Source organism: Rhinolophus ferrumequinum, chromosome 9, assembly GCF_004115265.2.
Source record: "Rhinolophus ferrumequinum isolate MPI-CBG mRhiFer1 chromosome 9, mRhiFer1_v1.p, whole genome shotgun sequence".
Classification (NCBI taxonomy): domain Eukaryota; kingdom Metazoa; phylum Chordata; class Mammalia; order Chiroptera; family Rhinolophidae; genus Rhinolophus; species Rhinolophus ferrumequinum.
The window spans coordinates 15714376-15730948 of record NC_046292.1 but is presented as its reverse complement, the minus strand read 5'-3'; the positions used below and the strand labels follow the sequence as shown (position 1 = coordinate 15730948).

The window sequence follows — 16573 nt, the reverse complement described above, 5'->3', positions numbered from 1 at the left end:
AAGGTGCCTATGCCATTTATTTAAAAAGCAGTAACTTAAAAGCACTTACCACTGGATCAGACACCTTAAGCCCTGAGGTAACGATATTAATGGCCGAGTGAGGCTCCAAAGTCCACACGCTTCCCACTGCACGCTGTTCTCACCTTCCCGTCAGTTACACCACCTGCCCCGACCCTGCTGTGCACATTTCCCCATTGCTGTCACTCATTCCAAGCCCGGGGGAAAAGCGCCCTCCGTCTTCATCTTCCAGCCAGACCGCCAACATAGTGTCTCTTAAATCTTAACTGAGAATAAAACCTCATTTAGGGAAGAACTGACTACACACACGTAAACTCTGATTTCCAGAAGCAGATTACATACATGTAGTAACATAGTCTGTTAAGAGCCCTTGGGAAGGAATAAGTATACTGTTACCTACAAGTTTTTACCTTACGTTGCAAAAGGGACTTTGCAGATGTGATTAAGTATTTTGAGATGGGGGAGGTGACCTGGGTGAGCCTTAAGTGAAATCACAAGTGCCCTTGTGAAAGGGAGATTGAGGAAGATCTAGCTAGAACACAAGGTGATGAGGGAAACAGGTTGGACCATTGTGCTTCTAAGGTGGAGGAAGGGACCACAAGCCAAGGATATAGTCAGCCACTAGAAGCTGTAAAAGGCACGGAACTGAAATCCTGCTCAGAGCTGTGCTCGTGTTACAGCAGCAACAGGAAATGCACCCACACCAGTGAAGTCACCTACAGCCCCGATCTGCTCCTTAGGGAGACTGGCCCCAACTTACACCAATAAATACCTTGGACAGAAATGCAGTTAGCACACGTCCCTGCAGGGAGTCTGGAGATAAAGCCAGATGACCCACAGGAGAGAGGCCTAACCCAAACAGTGTCTGTGTTTTCGCTTGAAAATTCATTCAAAGTTTCCAATATCCATGTGCGTGACCTATAGCTTCTCGCCTTTGGCACACTCACCCCACAGACCAGGAAGCCCATTGCTTCTATAGGACCCCCTCAATCCTATCTTCTGACCTGCCTGACCAAACCATTTTTCTCCTTTATATAACACTCTCCTTAGGTAAACATATATAACTCTAACCCTAAGGGAAAACAAAAAAAGATAGGATTACTTTTATATGAAGTTTTATTCTCAAAATATAAAAAAACCACCACACACCGAGACTTGGGTGCTCTCCCACGGCACTTCCCCCCACCTTATGAAGAACACAGACTTCCCACTAATGGACAAGTGCCTCCCTAGCTCAGTCACTCGAAGGAGGTGACCTCTGTCGGCCACCTGCCGATGGTGAGCTCCAGCAGCGGATCGGGAGCCAGACGCCAGGGCCAGTTCCTCAGGAATCTAGTATTGCTAGAACTTTGCTTACGCAGCAGAAGACACATACGTGAGCTTCTTCCCTTACAGGCATCAGGCTCAGATGCTTGGGGACTGCTGCGCAGGGACGCCTGGGGTGGCCTGGCGAGGCAGGGTGTACATGGCTCCCAAGAACTGGTCTGCAATCCTTCCTGCTTCTCGAAGCCCACTCAGCAGAGCACCATGGACTGTGGCTGGGTAGTTACGGATTGTATGTTCTCCAGCAAAGAAGAGTCGTGGAATTGGCTATTTCAGGAAAAAAATTAACAGAAAATTAGCAGGTTGCAAAACATCCCTTTACTCTTTCTTGTGTTTGAAAATGTCCCTTAGCAGGCATTTTCCCAGAACTGACAGAAGTAGAAAGGGGACAATAAAACTCAGCCTGGCCTTGGTTCTGGAGTAAGGCTTAACTGCACCTTTTCTTGTTCATGTTTAACTCGGGGATACCCAGTTCTAAAGCTTCCTCTGCCTCATGCAGTACCTACTGGGGGGGCTCCTTGACCACTCTGAACCAGAGGATACAGCATTTGTTCTCAGGAAGGCTTTCGCTGCTCAGCTCAGAGCAGGCCTTACCACAGGGTCCTGAGAACACTTTACTGGAGCAGGGTCCGGCATCGTCTAGAGAAGGACTCAAGGTTATTTCTCGGGCATGCCCTCGATTCCCCTAGTGACTGGGACCCTACAACAATCCTAGGAGCAGTATCCAAATGGGAGGAACATTAAAAATGTTCTGGCTTTGTTTTATAGGGTCAAAAATCTGAATAAGGAAAGAGTTATTCACTGGTTTATACTCTGGACTCTTTCACTCTGAACACAGACTGCCTAGATTTACAAAGCGAAAATGTGAGAAATCTGACAGATGCTACTACTCCTCCCCTTTCCTCTGCTTTGGATTATCTAAAAGGTCCAAGGACAGAATGACTAAAATTTTAAAAAATCAGTGGCATCCTTTTTACCGAGATTCTGAAATACTGGTGTTTTCCAAACAAGCACAGGTACAGTTTGCCAGTTTCTCACCTGTGGGGCACCTGGAATTGAGGGGCCGGGAGTGATTGGCTGAGCCATTAAATCATAGTCATTTCCAGACGATCCTGCGGCTACGTAGGAATAGGAGCCCCGGGCCCAGGGATCAGCACGCCAGCGAGACACCACAGTTTCCTTGGGCTAAGGAAAAAGTCATGAACAAAAGTTATTACCGGATACCAAGGACAAGCCAGTCATCTCTGAAAGGTGGAAAAGCTGTGGTGAGTGGGGATACAAGAGAGAGAAAGAGGCAACAGACATGAGTGTTGGCCCAATGATGAAGGCTGCGGCTCTAACATACACCATAACGCCAAATGCCTTCTTGACTATGAAGCCAGAGGTCTTTCCAGGACTCGACCTCAATTCCCTTTTACAAACTCACATGAAGCATTAATATGCCTCCTCTCAAAACAATCCTGAGGGCCCAAATGTGTTTCAATGGGCCTATAGAGAAAAGCCCCAAGAGATTTTCGTAAGACTTCCCTGGGGAGTTTGGCCACTTTCTCTAAAGGCAGGGGGTGCTAGAATTCCACGAGCAGAAACGACAGACAAAACAAGCAGACAGATGCAGCAAATAGCCTTCTCAATCCCTCAGCCCACGTACTAGGGGCTTTTCCGAATCCCACTTAGGCATGAACTCCAAACATGAGGCTTCATGTAAACCCAGCAGACTTCTCAATTGTAGCTGAAACTCCTGTGCTATTTAATCTGAACCCAGATCCCCGCCCACACCCACCCACCTGCTTACCTGGGGCACTGCACTGCTACCAAAAATCCCTTTGAGAATGGCCAGGCATCGGCCAACAATCACATCGTCACTTATGTTTTCCATAATGCCAGCAGCTTCTCCTGCTACGAGTGCCAGCAGTATTGGAGCTGGGGGAACAGAAAGGACAGTGCTAGGGTTCCCTACAGACTTTTCTCAAGAACCTTCCTAACAGGCCCCACCCACATTATTCTCATGACCAGTAGGTAAGGGAGCTGGCAAACTAGAGTGAATGAAGTGTGACTCGTGCCCGCTGAGTGCCCTTCTGCTTACGACTGCAGAATACGGAAGTCCTGAAGATACAATCTCAGACCTTGTTAATGAAAGAAAACTCCCAAGTATCCCTATACTCAGGCAAAGAATTCTTAGTGCTGACACTGTAGTCAGCTCTATGACCAGCGCCTCCAAGCACATCACCTTTCCCCAGACACTTGGTGAATATTTATGCAACAGGCTTATGTGATTGGCACAGTGCTAGGTGCTGGGGCTATAAAAGCTATAAACTAGACGATATGTTTCATAGATTGACAGGTAATCACAGATACGTGATTATGAACTATGACAGAAGCTAGGGAGACAAACAGGATACAGAGAAAAGCGTACAGGGACTTAATTATCTGAGGCAGTGGAGGTCTGTGCGCCTGGAAGTCCTCTGTGCAAGAGTGACACAGGTCAGTGGACAGCTGGGTAGAATGTGCCATGTTGGGAAGGAAGAGAAAAGTGCCCAGGCCCAGGCAACAGCACATGCAGAAGCCCCGCAGCGGAGCACAGCATGGCGTTCCAGGCTTCTAGGAGAGCAGGCACGGATGACGGGAGCCCAGGGCGTGGGGACGGGCTGAGGGGTAATGAGGAAGCCGAAGAAGCAGAGAGGGGCTAGATCATGTGGGCTTGCCTACTGGTCACAAGGGAAAGCACCCAAAGACAGAAGCAGGGCTAGCAGGTGGTGGCTGCTGCCCACTCAGCAGGTGAAAGGAGTGGCTCGGACTGGGAGGCGGGCGGTAGAAAAAAAGAAAATAGGTCTGAGAGTGACAGGCCGGCAATGACAGGCCCCGAAGCCTGGATGGGGAAAGGGAAACAGCACTCAGCTGCTGTCAAGAGCAAGGTGCTCAGGGAACAAAGCGCCTGCTCCATGCGGTCGGTGGCCCTGGCCCTGTGAAGGATGTTTCCGTATCAGGGATAGAGAGCGCAGGGAGGGTGGGCGTCCGACTGGCTGACTACGTGTCTGCACGTCAAGGCCATGGGCCTGGACACGGCTGCACAGTGCAGTGTCTTACATCCTTTTCCTGGAATGAGGTAGGCTCTAAATACACTTTTGAAAAGCCTCTGTACAGGACCAAGAGCAATGCAATCACAGAAGAAAGTACAATAGGAGGTAGGAGTTTGATAAATACATTTTCACGGAAGTGACCAAAGGTTCAGGGGTAAGTCAGACACAAAAGTCCAAGAACGAGGAGTACAAGTCCCCCTTCGCAGGACGCCTCCCTGGGCTCGTCCCTCCCGGCTGCTGGATTCTTCCCTTGATGTTTGCTTCGCACGGTCCTGGGCTTTCACCCCACTTACTGCCCTGTTCTGAGACCGCTACCTCCTCACTGTACCCCCCCAAGTTAGCTGTAACCTCCTTGAAGGCAGGTGTTTTTTCTTTCCTTCCATATCCCCAGCACCTATCAGGGATTCCAGGAATTGTCTGTTAATGAAAAAATCAAGACATATATTTGAGAAAAACCAGAATAGTCTCTATTCTCTATTCCTATAAGGATATGAAAAAGATTACAACTAGAAAGCAGTTACCTTTATACAGGTTCCAGAAGAGGAAGAGCTCGCCCCTGCTGGCAGTCGTACTGCCCACGTGCCCAAACAAATTGACACTCGGATCCCAGAACACCCGGTCAAAACACAGCACCACCTATTATAAAAAAAGGAGCACATGAGCTGGTGACAGCTCAGAGAACATGGCTTTAAGCATAGCTGTGCCTCAACAGGAAGTACTTCTTCCTCAGACCTTATTCAAGTTTCTTCTACGCTCGGTATAAGCCTAGAAGTCCCTATTATAAACATGTTACTTAGGATGACAGTCAGAGTTCTCTTTCTACAGGCTTGGGTTTGTGAAGTGACCCAAAAACTAAGTTCTCAGGGATACTTTATATATCACCAGGCAGTGAAGTGAATGAATGGACAAGTCTCACCCTGACATCCGAGTTGAGAGCAGAGCAAATATATAACAATGCAAACCCCTTTGCTCCCCGAATGGAGGGCAGTCAGAAGGATTTGTGTGGTGGGCGCAGAGGTGCCAAGGGCAGTTACCTTGTTGAGGTTGCCAAATCCCATCCTTTGGACTGCGGATGTTTTCCACTCCGGAAGAGGCGGCACAAACTGAACAGCGGGTGGCTGCTGCTTTAACACCCCCAAGGGGAGGGTACAGAGAACTGCATCACATTTATAAATAAAGGTCTGGCTCGTGGAACGGGTGTTCACGGCTATCACTTCACATCCTAAAGGAGTTCAAGGGAAAAGACTAGCTGGTGACAAGGACAGTACTGTGAAGAGTAGGGGACACTGTGCATGGCACAACCCATATGCTGTCCCAGCTCATTCTCTGTGCAAATCTATGAAGTCGGTCTATTCATTTTCATAGAAGAAAACTGAGGCAGAGGTGAAGTGACTTGTCAAGGCCACACAGGTGTTAAGTGCCAGGAGTCAAATCCTAACAGTCAACTTCAGAGTCTTGATTTTCACCACTGCACTACCCTGCCTGCTTGGTACATGGCTGATCTTCTGGACTGATAAAAAGACCTGATCATTTACCAATGTGTAGTAAATTTATACCAAAATCAGAGTAAACAGTTTGTCCCAGGGGAACAAATACCGTCTCCACCGTGGGGAGGTGCTCGCGCACTAAGGACCGAGAGGAGAAGGACACCTGAGGCTGTGATGCAGGCCAACGGGCTGTGATATAGACTGTTCTGGAGAACACAAGGATGCTGTTTGCCAGAACATGAACACGCTCAAGGGGACCACAGAAAAGGCACTGAAAGTAGTGTATGTTATGTTTCATTTGTGCTTGAGCTTTTTCTTCAGTAAATGCCTGTTATATAATTTCAAAAGTATATGTAAATAATATGAGAACTCAGGACATGCCCATTTTCTGTGGCCAAAGAACTAGGGAAAATGACACAAAAGCTATTCTCACTGTTCCTCACCTGCCTGCAAATTGTTATTTCAAGGCTACAGATCTTCTCAACACCATCAGCTAGAAACTGCCTCCTAAATGGAAAACTGTTACAGTGGTTATAAAAAAATAATATTGGTGGTGATCTCAGAAACTCTAGAAAAGGGGGCCACGGAGGGCAAAACCGGTGGCGAATCTCCACGTGTGATGCAGGGGCCTCACAGATAGGGGTGGCTAGTTACCATGAGGCGTCCAAGACTGCTAATTCCAAAGGTGGGGGGACTATGGGCTCTCTGCACCCCTCATTCAATGTACTGTAACCAGCAATGAGCTCTGAGCCCACTGCCACAGGAATCAGGGCAATTGCATGTCTACAGTCAGCTTACTAGCAGGACTGCCCCCAGAACTGGAAAGTAGCCTGAGTCGTTAGCTCACACAAATAGAAAAGCCAGAATGGATCCAAAGACCAAGATGCAGATGGTGAAATACAGGGGTAGGTCCCACTGGAGCCCAGGGGCTCAAATCCTGGTATTTAAGAATATGCTTAGCAAAATTAGATCCAAACTCACTGGCTGTTATTATAATACCAAACTAATTCATGCACAAATTGGAAACTAAAACTTGCCTTAATTTTCTGATTTATGCAATGATGGGATTAGACCCTCCAAAGGCTCCACAAGCCCAATTCTTTTATAAATACAAAAAAACCTTTTTTTAAAATTTAGGAGTCACAGTCTATAAGACATGCTATCAGGAAATGTTACCTCATATATTTTCTATAGGTCAAATTCAACAAAAGATCAGTAATATATTTCAGAGTAAGAGATTTATCTCACTGGTAAAGTAGTGACGTACCTGAAGCCGTGTAGCGAACCTGCCGAACTGCTGTGTTCAATTTAATGTCCAGGCCTTCTGCTAAAGCCACAGGTACACACGAGTAGCCGTTCCTCACTGTCAGGTGGCTGCCAGTAAACTCAAAGTCGTCATCCTGAAGAGGAGAGAAAAAACATATTTTCACATTTTCTTAATCAATTTACGCCACTTAGTAATACTGAGTTCTATAAAATAACACTAAAAACACCACCTTATAGAAACTGTAAATGCTAAGGCAGAAGTATAATCACTAATATTCAGCTACAAATGCCCTAAGAAACTGAAGGGAAAAGAAAAAAAAAAAAGCCAGAATATCCACAATGGCTATCGGGGCAGTGAGATTAGGGCAGTTTCTTTTTTCCCTAGATAGAGTTTTTATCACCAAACCCAGACTAGGGGTGAGAGAGGGATGGCTGCCGATTCAGTAAATTCAAATGATTAGATATCACAGAAGTTTGGCTTTTGAATGCATTACAGAGTTGGTAGGGTATCAGATTCACCATCCTCATTACATTTTCTTTTACTTAAGAGCAAATTCAGTTTTTATTCCTTAAACTTTATAGGTTTTAAAGTTGAGGAAGACTTCCAAAACTAAAGTCAAAGTAGACGAAGGCCCAAGATATTCCATATAGGAAAAAAACGTCAAGATTTGACCCGGAAGAATTCCCCAATGTTATTTCTTTGAATTTACTGAAAAATTTTTTATATAGAGGAACTTTTGAAGGCTAGTCAGTTTCTAGTTTCACAAAATTCCTGGGGAAAACATATCACAATTCTTAGGAATTAGATATAAATACTGGGCAGAAAACAAAACTCTCACCCCTCAGTGACTGACTCATCAGCTCCCCATAGGGATCAGCTCCAATCACCCACATTCAAAATGCAATATGATTACAAATGGATACATATTGAAACTTCAAACAATAAATCAGTGACTAGGAAGAGTCTAATTTAATATTTACATGAAAACCCATAAAACAACTGGGAATTCTGTAAGATTTTTATCACTAACAAGTCCAATCCGCCCTGTAATTCAAATATTAAAGAACATTAAGGTATAATCTAAAGATTAAGAAGTCAAAATCTTACTAGAAAGATGTATAATTAAAATGAAAATATGGAAGTGAAAATACAGTATTTATTTCTATACAGTCTTAAGTCTGGCCAAAGGCTCAGATTTAGAGATTAACCCATTCAATATCTAAGAAGTCTTGTGACTTCTCACCAGCTGAAGAGTAAATCACACTGAAACTACTTAAGAATAATGTAACAAAGGATGTGTAAGACCTGTACCCTGAGAAGTATAAGTTGCTGAGATAAATTAAAGAAAACCTAAATAAACGGAGAGGTCACGTTTGCGGCTTAGAAGACGCATGAAGATGACAGTCACCCTAAAATGATCTACACTCGATGCAATCCCAATCAAAAATCAACGAGGTATTGTTTTGTAGAAATTGGTAAATTGCTTCTAAATTTTTTTATGGAACTACAGAAGACCAAAGATAGCCGAAACAATTTCAAAAAAGCACAAAGTAGGGCGACTGGATGGCTCAGTTGGTTAAAGCGTGAGCTCTCAACAACAAGGTCGACGGTTCAATTCCCGCATGGGATGGTGGGCTGCGCCCCCTGCAACTAAAGAGTAAAACCGGAGACTGGACTTGGAGCTGAGCTGCGCCCTCCACAACTGGATTGAAGGACAACGACTTGGAGCTGATGGGCCCTGGAGAAACACACTGTTCCCCATTAAAAAAAAAAAGAAAAAAAAAAAAGAACAAAGTAGGAGAACTTATACTACCTGATTTCAAGATATACTATAAAGCAACAGTAATCAAAATAGTGCGATAGTGGAATATGGATAGACAAATAAATGACAAAAAAAAGTAACCATAAAGAGACTCACACATGGTCAACTAATTTTCAACAAAGCTGCCAAGATAAATGAAGAAAAGGGATGGTGCCAGAATAATTCATTAGATAACCACATGGGAAAATATGAACCCTACTCTCACCTCTCACTATACACAAAAATTAACTCAAAATGGATCATAGACCTAACGTAAGAGCTAAGTCCACAAAACTTCAGGAAGAAAACAGGAGAAAATCTTTGTAACCTTGGGTTAGGCAAAAATTTTTCAGGATATAAAAAGAACAAAGCCTATAAGAGTTAATAGGATTTCGTTAAATTAAAAACTTTTGCTCTTTGAAAGATACCATATAGAAAATGAAAAGGCAAGCTGTAGACTGGTAGAAAACATTTGCAAAACATAAAATTAGACAGAGAAATTGTATCCAGAATTTAAAGAACATAATAAACTCTCACAATTCAACAAGAGGACAACCAGATTTTTTTAAATGGGCAAAAGTTCTGAATAAACTTTTCATCAAAGAATTGACATATGAATGGCCAGTAAGTACATGAAAAGATGCTTCACACCACCAGTCATCAGGAAAATGCCAATTAAAACCACAACAAAATACTACCACACACCCATGAGAATGGCTAAAATTTAAAAAACTGGCAGGACCAAGTATTAGTGAAGATGTGGAACAACTGGAACTTGCATACATTGCTGGTGGGAATGCAATTTAGAAAACAGTTCAGTATTTTCTTATAGAGCTTTATAAAACTCTTCTCGTACGACCCAGCAAGTTCACTCCTAGGTATTTATCCAAGAGACAAGATATGAATGTTCATACTAACTTCCATCATTTATAGCCAAAAAATGGAAACAACCCAAATGTCCATCAATGTACCAGTGAATGGACAATTTGTGGCATAAACAAAAAGGAACAAACTATTGATATATATAACACAATGATGAATCTCAAAAACTTCTGCTATGTAAAAAGAAGTCACACACAAAAGGTTATATTGCATGATTGTATACCGTATGGTTCAAGTGATACGTAATTCTAGAAAAAGCAAAACTGTAGTGACAGAAAGCAATCCAGTGGTTGCCTAGGGCCAGGGGCAGGAGAGCTGGGGAATGACTGATTACAAAGGGGCAAGAGGGAACTTTTAAGGATGGTGCAAACGTTCTCCATCTTGATTGTGGTACTGGTTTATGACCATATAAGTTGGCAACACCAAACAGTTCACTTAAAATAGGTGAGTTTTATTATATGGAAATTATCTCTGTTAATAAAGCTGTTTAAAAACACATACAAATTAAGTTTCTCTTAAGAGCCCTCTCAAAAACACGTGCAACAAATAAATGATAAAGGAATTTTACCTGATCCCAATGTTTAAGGGAGAGCGTGGAAAGAGGTGTTGCATTCGCAAATTCAAGATTTGCAAAATGCCAATCAAGTATTTGTCTGTCTCTTGACGAGAGATATACATCACTGCAAAATGAGAACAAAAGAGCGTAAGGTTTTTAAAGGACTTTACTATTATTCTCAATGGGCTGGTGTGGATGGTTGCAGTAACTGCGTGGGACCCTAAACCTGGGACTGTGTCTTATGTGAAGAAATTCTAAGTCAAACAGTAGAACCGTAGTTGTCTTATTAACCCCTGTATTCCTGGTGCCTAGAGCAGTGGCAAGCTTACTACATAAAGCAAATTACAATCAGGTCTCATTTGGGGTGGGGGTTGAAGACTTCCTCATACTGTTCTGTTGCATTATAAAAGCGTATTCGTTGTAAAAGTTTGTTTTACATTTTGAATAAAGCATGGACTTATTTTAGCAAGAATGGGTAGCATCCTGACTACAGAAAGAGTAGACAGATACATGTGGAGGCCAGATACAAGACGGAACACAGTATCAGCATATAAATATTCACTGTTAAAAATCCAATGGAAATTAACTGTAACACTTCCCTGGTCTCCAGAATTATGGAAATTTAAAGCAATACCACCTTCTATGCCATTTAGAGAAGACAATTTTCATTTACTACATTTTTACTCACATGTTGGATTTTATGGAGAAAGGTTATTTTCAAAAACAATATATTTAAGCATCTAGGACACTCTTGCACATTGAAATATAAGACCAGGAGATTTAGGAATCTGACAAGCACAGCTGACGTTTGACAACATGGGGTAAGGGCGGTGACCACCCCCATCCCCATGCAAATACTCAGTATAGCTTTTGACTCCCCCAGAATTTAACTACTAATAGCCTCCTGTTGACCGGAAGCCTCACTGATACCATAAATAGTCGATTAACACATATTTTGTATGTTATGTGTATTACATACTTTATTCTTACAATAAAGCTAGAGAAAATTATAAGAGAAAATACATATATTTTTATACAGTCATGACATCTTTTTCTTAATTTTTTCGTTATTTCTAAGCTACATGGTTATCTGCATGTTTCTTCAACCTATCACAAATCTGTAAAAATTTTTCCAATATATTTAATGAAAAAAATCCACATGAATGGACTCAAGGGTAATTGCAGTCCACATGCATAGGTATCTTTCATTCATTAAACAATTTAAAATCCATTCACTGAACACAAATAAAAGCCTATGGTGCTTTACAATTGTCCCTCTAAATCTAACAAAGAACAGTAACAGCTACTCTTCTGAAAATTTGTCTGTTTTTCTTACCTTGGGGGATTGGCTTCTAATTCTTGAAGTTTTTCTTCCAGCTTTCCTTGTGTTTCAGCTAACTCATCATATTCCTGATAAAATTAAGAGAACCGGGTTGATCTGGATATGTCAGAGACCCACCCAGTTATTTATGCCGCCAAATGGAAGGCCTGGAACACACCCCTGTCCAGGTCATATCTACAAGTGTTTCAGCTTAGGCTGGGTCAGGGCTCAGGGATGGCTGTTACTGGAGAGAAATTACAATGTAAGCCTGGAATTAAGACTGGGGGTGGGGGCATGAAAAAGAATAGCAACTACCACTTCCTGTGCATTTCCCGGTCCCTAGCATGGGGTAATCACTGTAGACCCTACACGTGAGGTATATTATATTAACACCAGATAAAGTGATTAAGGAGCCCAAGGTCACATGGCTAGGAAACACTCAGTTATGGTTTTCAACCAGTTTGATTCCATGACTTTGGAGTCCATGTTCACTACCATTATTCTAAACTGTCAGGGATAAACTATGACAGAAGGCGAAAATGAGGTGTAAGGAAGCTAAAGGATGAGATTGTGAAAACAAGGTAGGAATTCTGCGGAAAAAGCAATCTCAAAACTAACCCATGAAGTCCCGATGGCTCCTGTGTATCAAACCCTCTTTTCCCCACTACAGGCACCTGTGATTGGCTAGCGGCTCTCTCTCTTCTAGTTTCTCAGATCTATGCTACCTCTTAGGATGCCATGTGAGTATACCACACCTTGCACAGGGCAGTCAAGTCCCTGTGTTTACTTTTCACTAAGAACTCAGCAGTGATATCTCGGGGTGGCTTGACTTCAGATGCTTCTTTGTATTGCTGATGGAGTTCTTTAATTTTCTCCTTCAAATTTACCATCTAAGAGGGAAAAATACAAATTTACCATTCCAGAGGCAATTCATCTCCAAATTACGTGCTTTGGCTCCTCCCCTAAACTGCTATTATACCAAAACAGGGCTACAACACAAGGTCCTTTGAGTTCTTAAGTACCTCTTCTACATCATGACATTTTAGAACGGGAACATCCTATATGGCTCAACATAGAGGTATGAGTATGTATCAGATAAACAAGATTGGCTCTGTCTTCCAAAACAAATGGGAGGACCAGGAGTCTCTCATTAATTAAAACACACACAATTTAATTTCCAGGAAATACTACCATCAATTTAACTTAAACTTGTTGTTTTGGGAAACATTTCATCATGATTTGTTTTTTTAAATGGATAAAAGGTGAAATCAGCACACAAAGCACCTTATGGAACCATTCTTAATGTTAACTCTGTCAGGTTTCTAGTGGTACTACACAGGACTACGTGACAGTTAAAACTTGAGACTGGGGGCCCACAGCTCTCTTGCCAGTTGGCCATTCTCTGGCCACTCTCCTCATATTATTGGTACCACAATCCATGAAGAAAGCATGCCAGAGACCTCTTCATCTGATAGGATGAAGAAATGAGGCACAGTAAGAGTGAGGCAAGAATCCAGTCACAAGATGCACCCCGATTTTGCATTATTAGGATTCCCCCAGGAGCTGCCCCACTTTGTGTATTCTCCCTACACTGGAGTTATGTTTGCAGCTGGCAGGATGAGGAGAAATAATGGTTTCCCAGTCTGGAGCCAGGGCTCTGAAGAGTGGTATAGTAAAGAGCCCTCAATAGATATTCCTTTGGGGAATGTCCCCTTATTAGCATAGGTGGAATAATCATAGCAATGAATTATGGTCCTGGCTGCTGACTGTCTTTATCAGTGGGAACTTGACCCCAGGACAGCTGATTTCCCTCTTATGCTTCTAGAATTCAGCAGAGGGCACAGGGCCAGCTGTGCAACAGCCAAAGGGTACCCAACACAGGGAAGATCTATTAATATTTCCCCTGGCAACAAGTTACCAATAATGACATACTGAAGACTAATAGATAAAACAGTGCGTTTTGCTAGTCATTGTTTTCTTAAGAATAATGAGTCCCGGTGCTTTTAAAATTTCTAAATTAAAGATTCTACCCCCCCCCCCACTGATGTATCATCAGCAATGAGAAAATAAACACAGAATTTCACCTTATTGAGAAGTTCTTTCAGTTCCTCCTGAGTTTTCACTATTTTCTTCCAATGTTCAATCTGCTCATCTTTGACGTGTTTTTCTTGTAACCTAAGAGACACAATACATATGCCCTGGTCACACAGCCAGCTGGGTGGCACAAGATAGGTGTCCAGCAAAAACATTCCAGGGTATCGAGGCTCACTGAAATTTCTAATACTTTGGAACAAAAAAGTTTTCTAGGCTGTGTTAAATCCAGTTTAGTACCCAAAAACCCATGGATTTTAGAACTGAGAGGGTCCGTAAGTATCACGTAATTATTTTCAAGGGTTTTACCTTTGACTTAACTATTTCACTTACAAATAAGTGAAAATTAGCTCAAATAAGGCTTGCTGAAACACTGAAAACATAACCAGCACACCTCTGAATGGAACCCACGAGACGACAAGCAGCGCTGAGTACTTACTGAATGACAACCTCCAAGGCCTGGCCAAGGGACACGGGCTTATTATTGAGGACGTTGAAGTCGAGCTGATGGCTAAGGTAGGACGTAGCTTCCAGCAGCCGGTTAAACTCTTGCTCTACCATCTCATCTTTCTCTTTAGGAACCTGAAAATCCGAAGTATAGCAGAGTTGGTCCTTATAAGACTAAACATAACCATCCAGGAAAACACAAACGCTCTACAGTTTAAAAGGTCAAAATATGCATCTCAAAGGGGAAATCTTTGAAGACAATGATTCAAACTTTCTTTTCTATGAAGTGGTCAATTCCATCAAATGAGACATGAAATGTGTTTGGCACTGAGATTTCCCTATACTTCTGATTTTGCCCTCAGAGCTGTGACTCCCCGTCTACTGACAGTCACAGGATTCACACTGGTGCTGACTGAGGTTCCGTGGAGCACGAGGTGTGGCGTCCTGGGGCTGCCATGCACTGGGCTGCCATGCAAACAATGTGCTGGAAAAGTCCCAGAGAACAAAAGCTATGTCAACACACCTGAGGACCTTCCAGAATAAGGGAAGGATGGACAAATAAGCCCAAGGTATCTGCCTCCCCTCAGAGATGACAGAATTTAGGTGGGAGTAGGAAAGAGAGAAGTGAAATCCATGCCTATTAATAAGAACACGACAGCACCTAATCCTTTGCAGAGTAATAGTGTTTTATGGCACCAAATAAGTTCCAAATTGAATGTACAAATCTTAGACTGTGAGTGACTGAGGTAGTAGGTCTGGCTCACTCTGCTGGAGACAGAGAAGCGACTGCAGAGCAGAACAGCAAGCTGCAAGACCGTGCTCCTAATCCCTGCCGTGCCTGTCTACTTACACCATCAGTCAGCTGACACAAATCCCCCCGCTACTGCTTTATCCAGCCCCCAAGTAAACTGTATCTGCAATTCTATTGCTGAACTCATGACAGCTTTGAGAGAAGGAAAAAGCTAGTCTACTGCAAGCATCTCTTGCCTAAGCTGGGTATCACTGGGAAATGAAATTCAAAATGTGGAATTTCGCCTTACAGTCAACCTAAAATTGGTAACAAGAAAACAAAGCATTAATGTTAAGTTCTAATAAACACTAAGGCCGAGGGGAAGTGATCGTTTACACTCTGAGGTAACCGATCGTGGACAAGATCACAGTAAGACTCGACCTCTCCTCTGAAACTCCTGAGTTTTTGCCTTTCCCAATTAAATGGACGACGGCAAAGCCCTCGGCCCCTTCACTGATGAGTCACAAAGTAACTCTAGGATGAGTCATGGTGTGGCAAAAAGATTATGGCCAGAAGTATAATCCGCATCAAAAAAAGAAAGGCGAAGGACAGCAACTCTACTTTGGAATTGTAAATGACAAGACACCAGAACTGATTCAATCAAAATCATATTTTAAAGCATCAAGTTCTAAAAGCCACACACGGGAGAGATCAGGAAATCTTTATGAATTAGAATCTCCTCCTTATTCGAAGAGCTATAAATCCCTGAGAATCTTCTGGTTTATGTTGAGAACCAAGGCAGAGAATCAGGCTTTGGATGCTTGGTGCCATTTATATATCAGGGAGATACCTAGGCCTCGATGGATCAAACACATCTGATGTCCCATTCAACTCCATGGCCAAAGAAAGGGGCTCCTGGTGACATCCCTACTTCTTCTGATTACACAGCTATCAGAGCTGAAGGAAGAGACCCACTTGTCACAAATTTTCATTTACTTTCTCATCAGTTACTTTTCCTCACTGATGTGATGGTCATATACAGAGCAGCTCAAAGCAATGCTGAAATTTTACTCGGTGTGATTTCTGTAATAATGCTACAAAAGATGGTTCTAGAAACTCTAAATTTGGTGCTCCTTTTAAAAAGGAAACAATTACGTTTTCAACATGGAATCTAGTTATGAGACCTTAACGGATCATAGATACAACGTGCATGAGTGCTTTTCTTGGAGTACAAAAAGGTGGCTTCTAAAATGCCTCTCAAGGGGATGCTGTAGCAGCAAGAGGGACCAGATCACGTGCCTCTACAATAGGGCAGAAAGTGCCAATACGCAAGTGTGCAAATGGTACAGATTAAAGCTCCTCCAGTGTCAACTGGATGACTTGCTTCAGACAAGCTTTAATCTTTGCAGCTAGGGTGACAGTCACATAGGGAAGTTCATACTGAAAAGTACGCAGCACTCAGGCTCAGTAACTGGGGTCCAGGGTGTGTGGTGGGGAAATATTTAAAGGGACACTGTCAAGGTTAAAGGGACCAAATTTGACCTTTTGTTTCTTCCTTCTGTTTGCTGAGCAG

The 16573-nt window shown here is 42.9% G+C and overlaps 1 protein-coding gene across 4 annotated transcripts in view; it reads right to left on the bottom strand.

Moving 5' to 3' along the window:
- Positions 1 to 1116: 1116 nt before the first annotated feature.
- The window catches only part of KDM1A (lysine demethylase 1A), a 54230-nt gene continuing 38773 nt past the window's right edge, over positions 1117 to 16573 (bottom strand). For all 4 annotated transcript variants that reach the window (XM_033115976.1, XM_033115977.1, XM_033115979.1 and 1 more), the window contains 11 exons: positions 14263 to 14405; positions 13817 to 13907; positions 12488 to 12622; positions 11748 to 11821; positions 10424 to 10535; positions 7173 to 7305; positions 5453 to 5640; positions 4940 to 5054; positions 3134 to 3261; positions 2380 to 2526; positions 1117 to 1608 (listed from right to left, as the gene is read on the bottom strand). In XM_033115976.1, coding sequence (XP_032971867.1) covers positions 1423 to 1608; positions 2380 to 2526; positions 3134 to 3261; positions 4940 to 5054; positions 5453 to 5640; positions 7173 to 7305; positions 10424 to 10535; positions 11748 to 11821; positions 12488 to 12622; positions 13817 to 13907; positions 14263 to 14405 — 1452 coding nt within the window. In that variant the 3' untranslated portion in view covers positions 1117 to 1422. The remainder of the gene's footprint in view (positions 1609 to 2379; positions 2527 to 3133; positions 3262 to 4939; positions 5055 to 5452; positions 5641 to 7172; positions 7306 to 10423; positions 10536 to 11747; positions 11822 to 12487; positions 12623 to 13816; positions 13908 to 14262; positions 14406 to 16573) is intronic.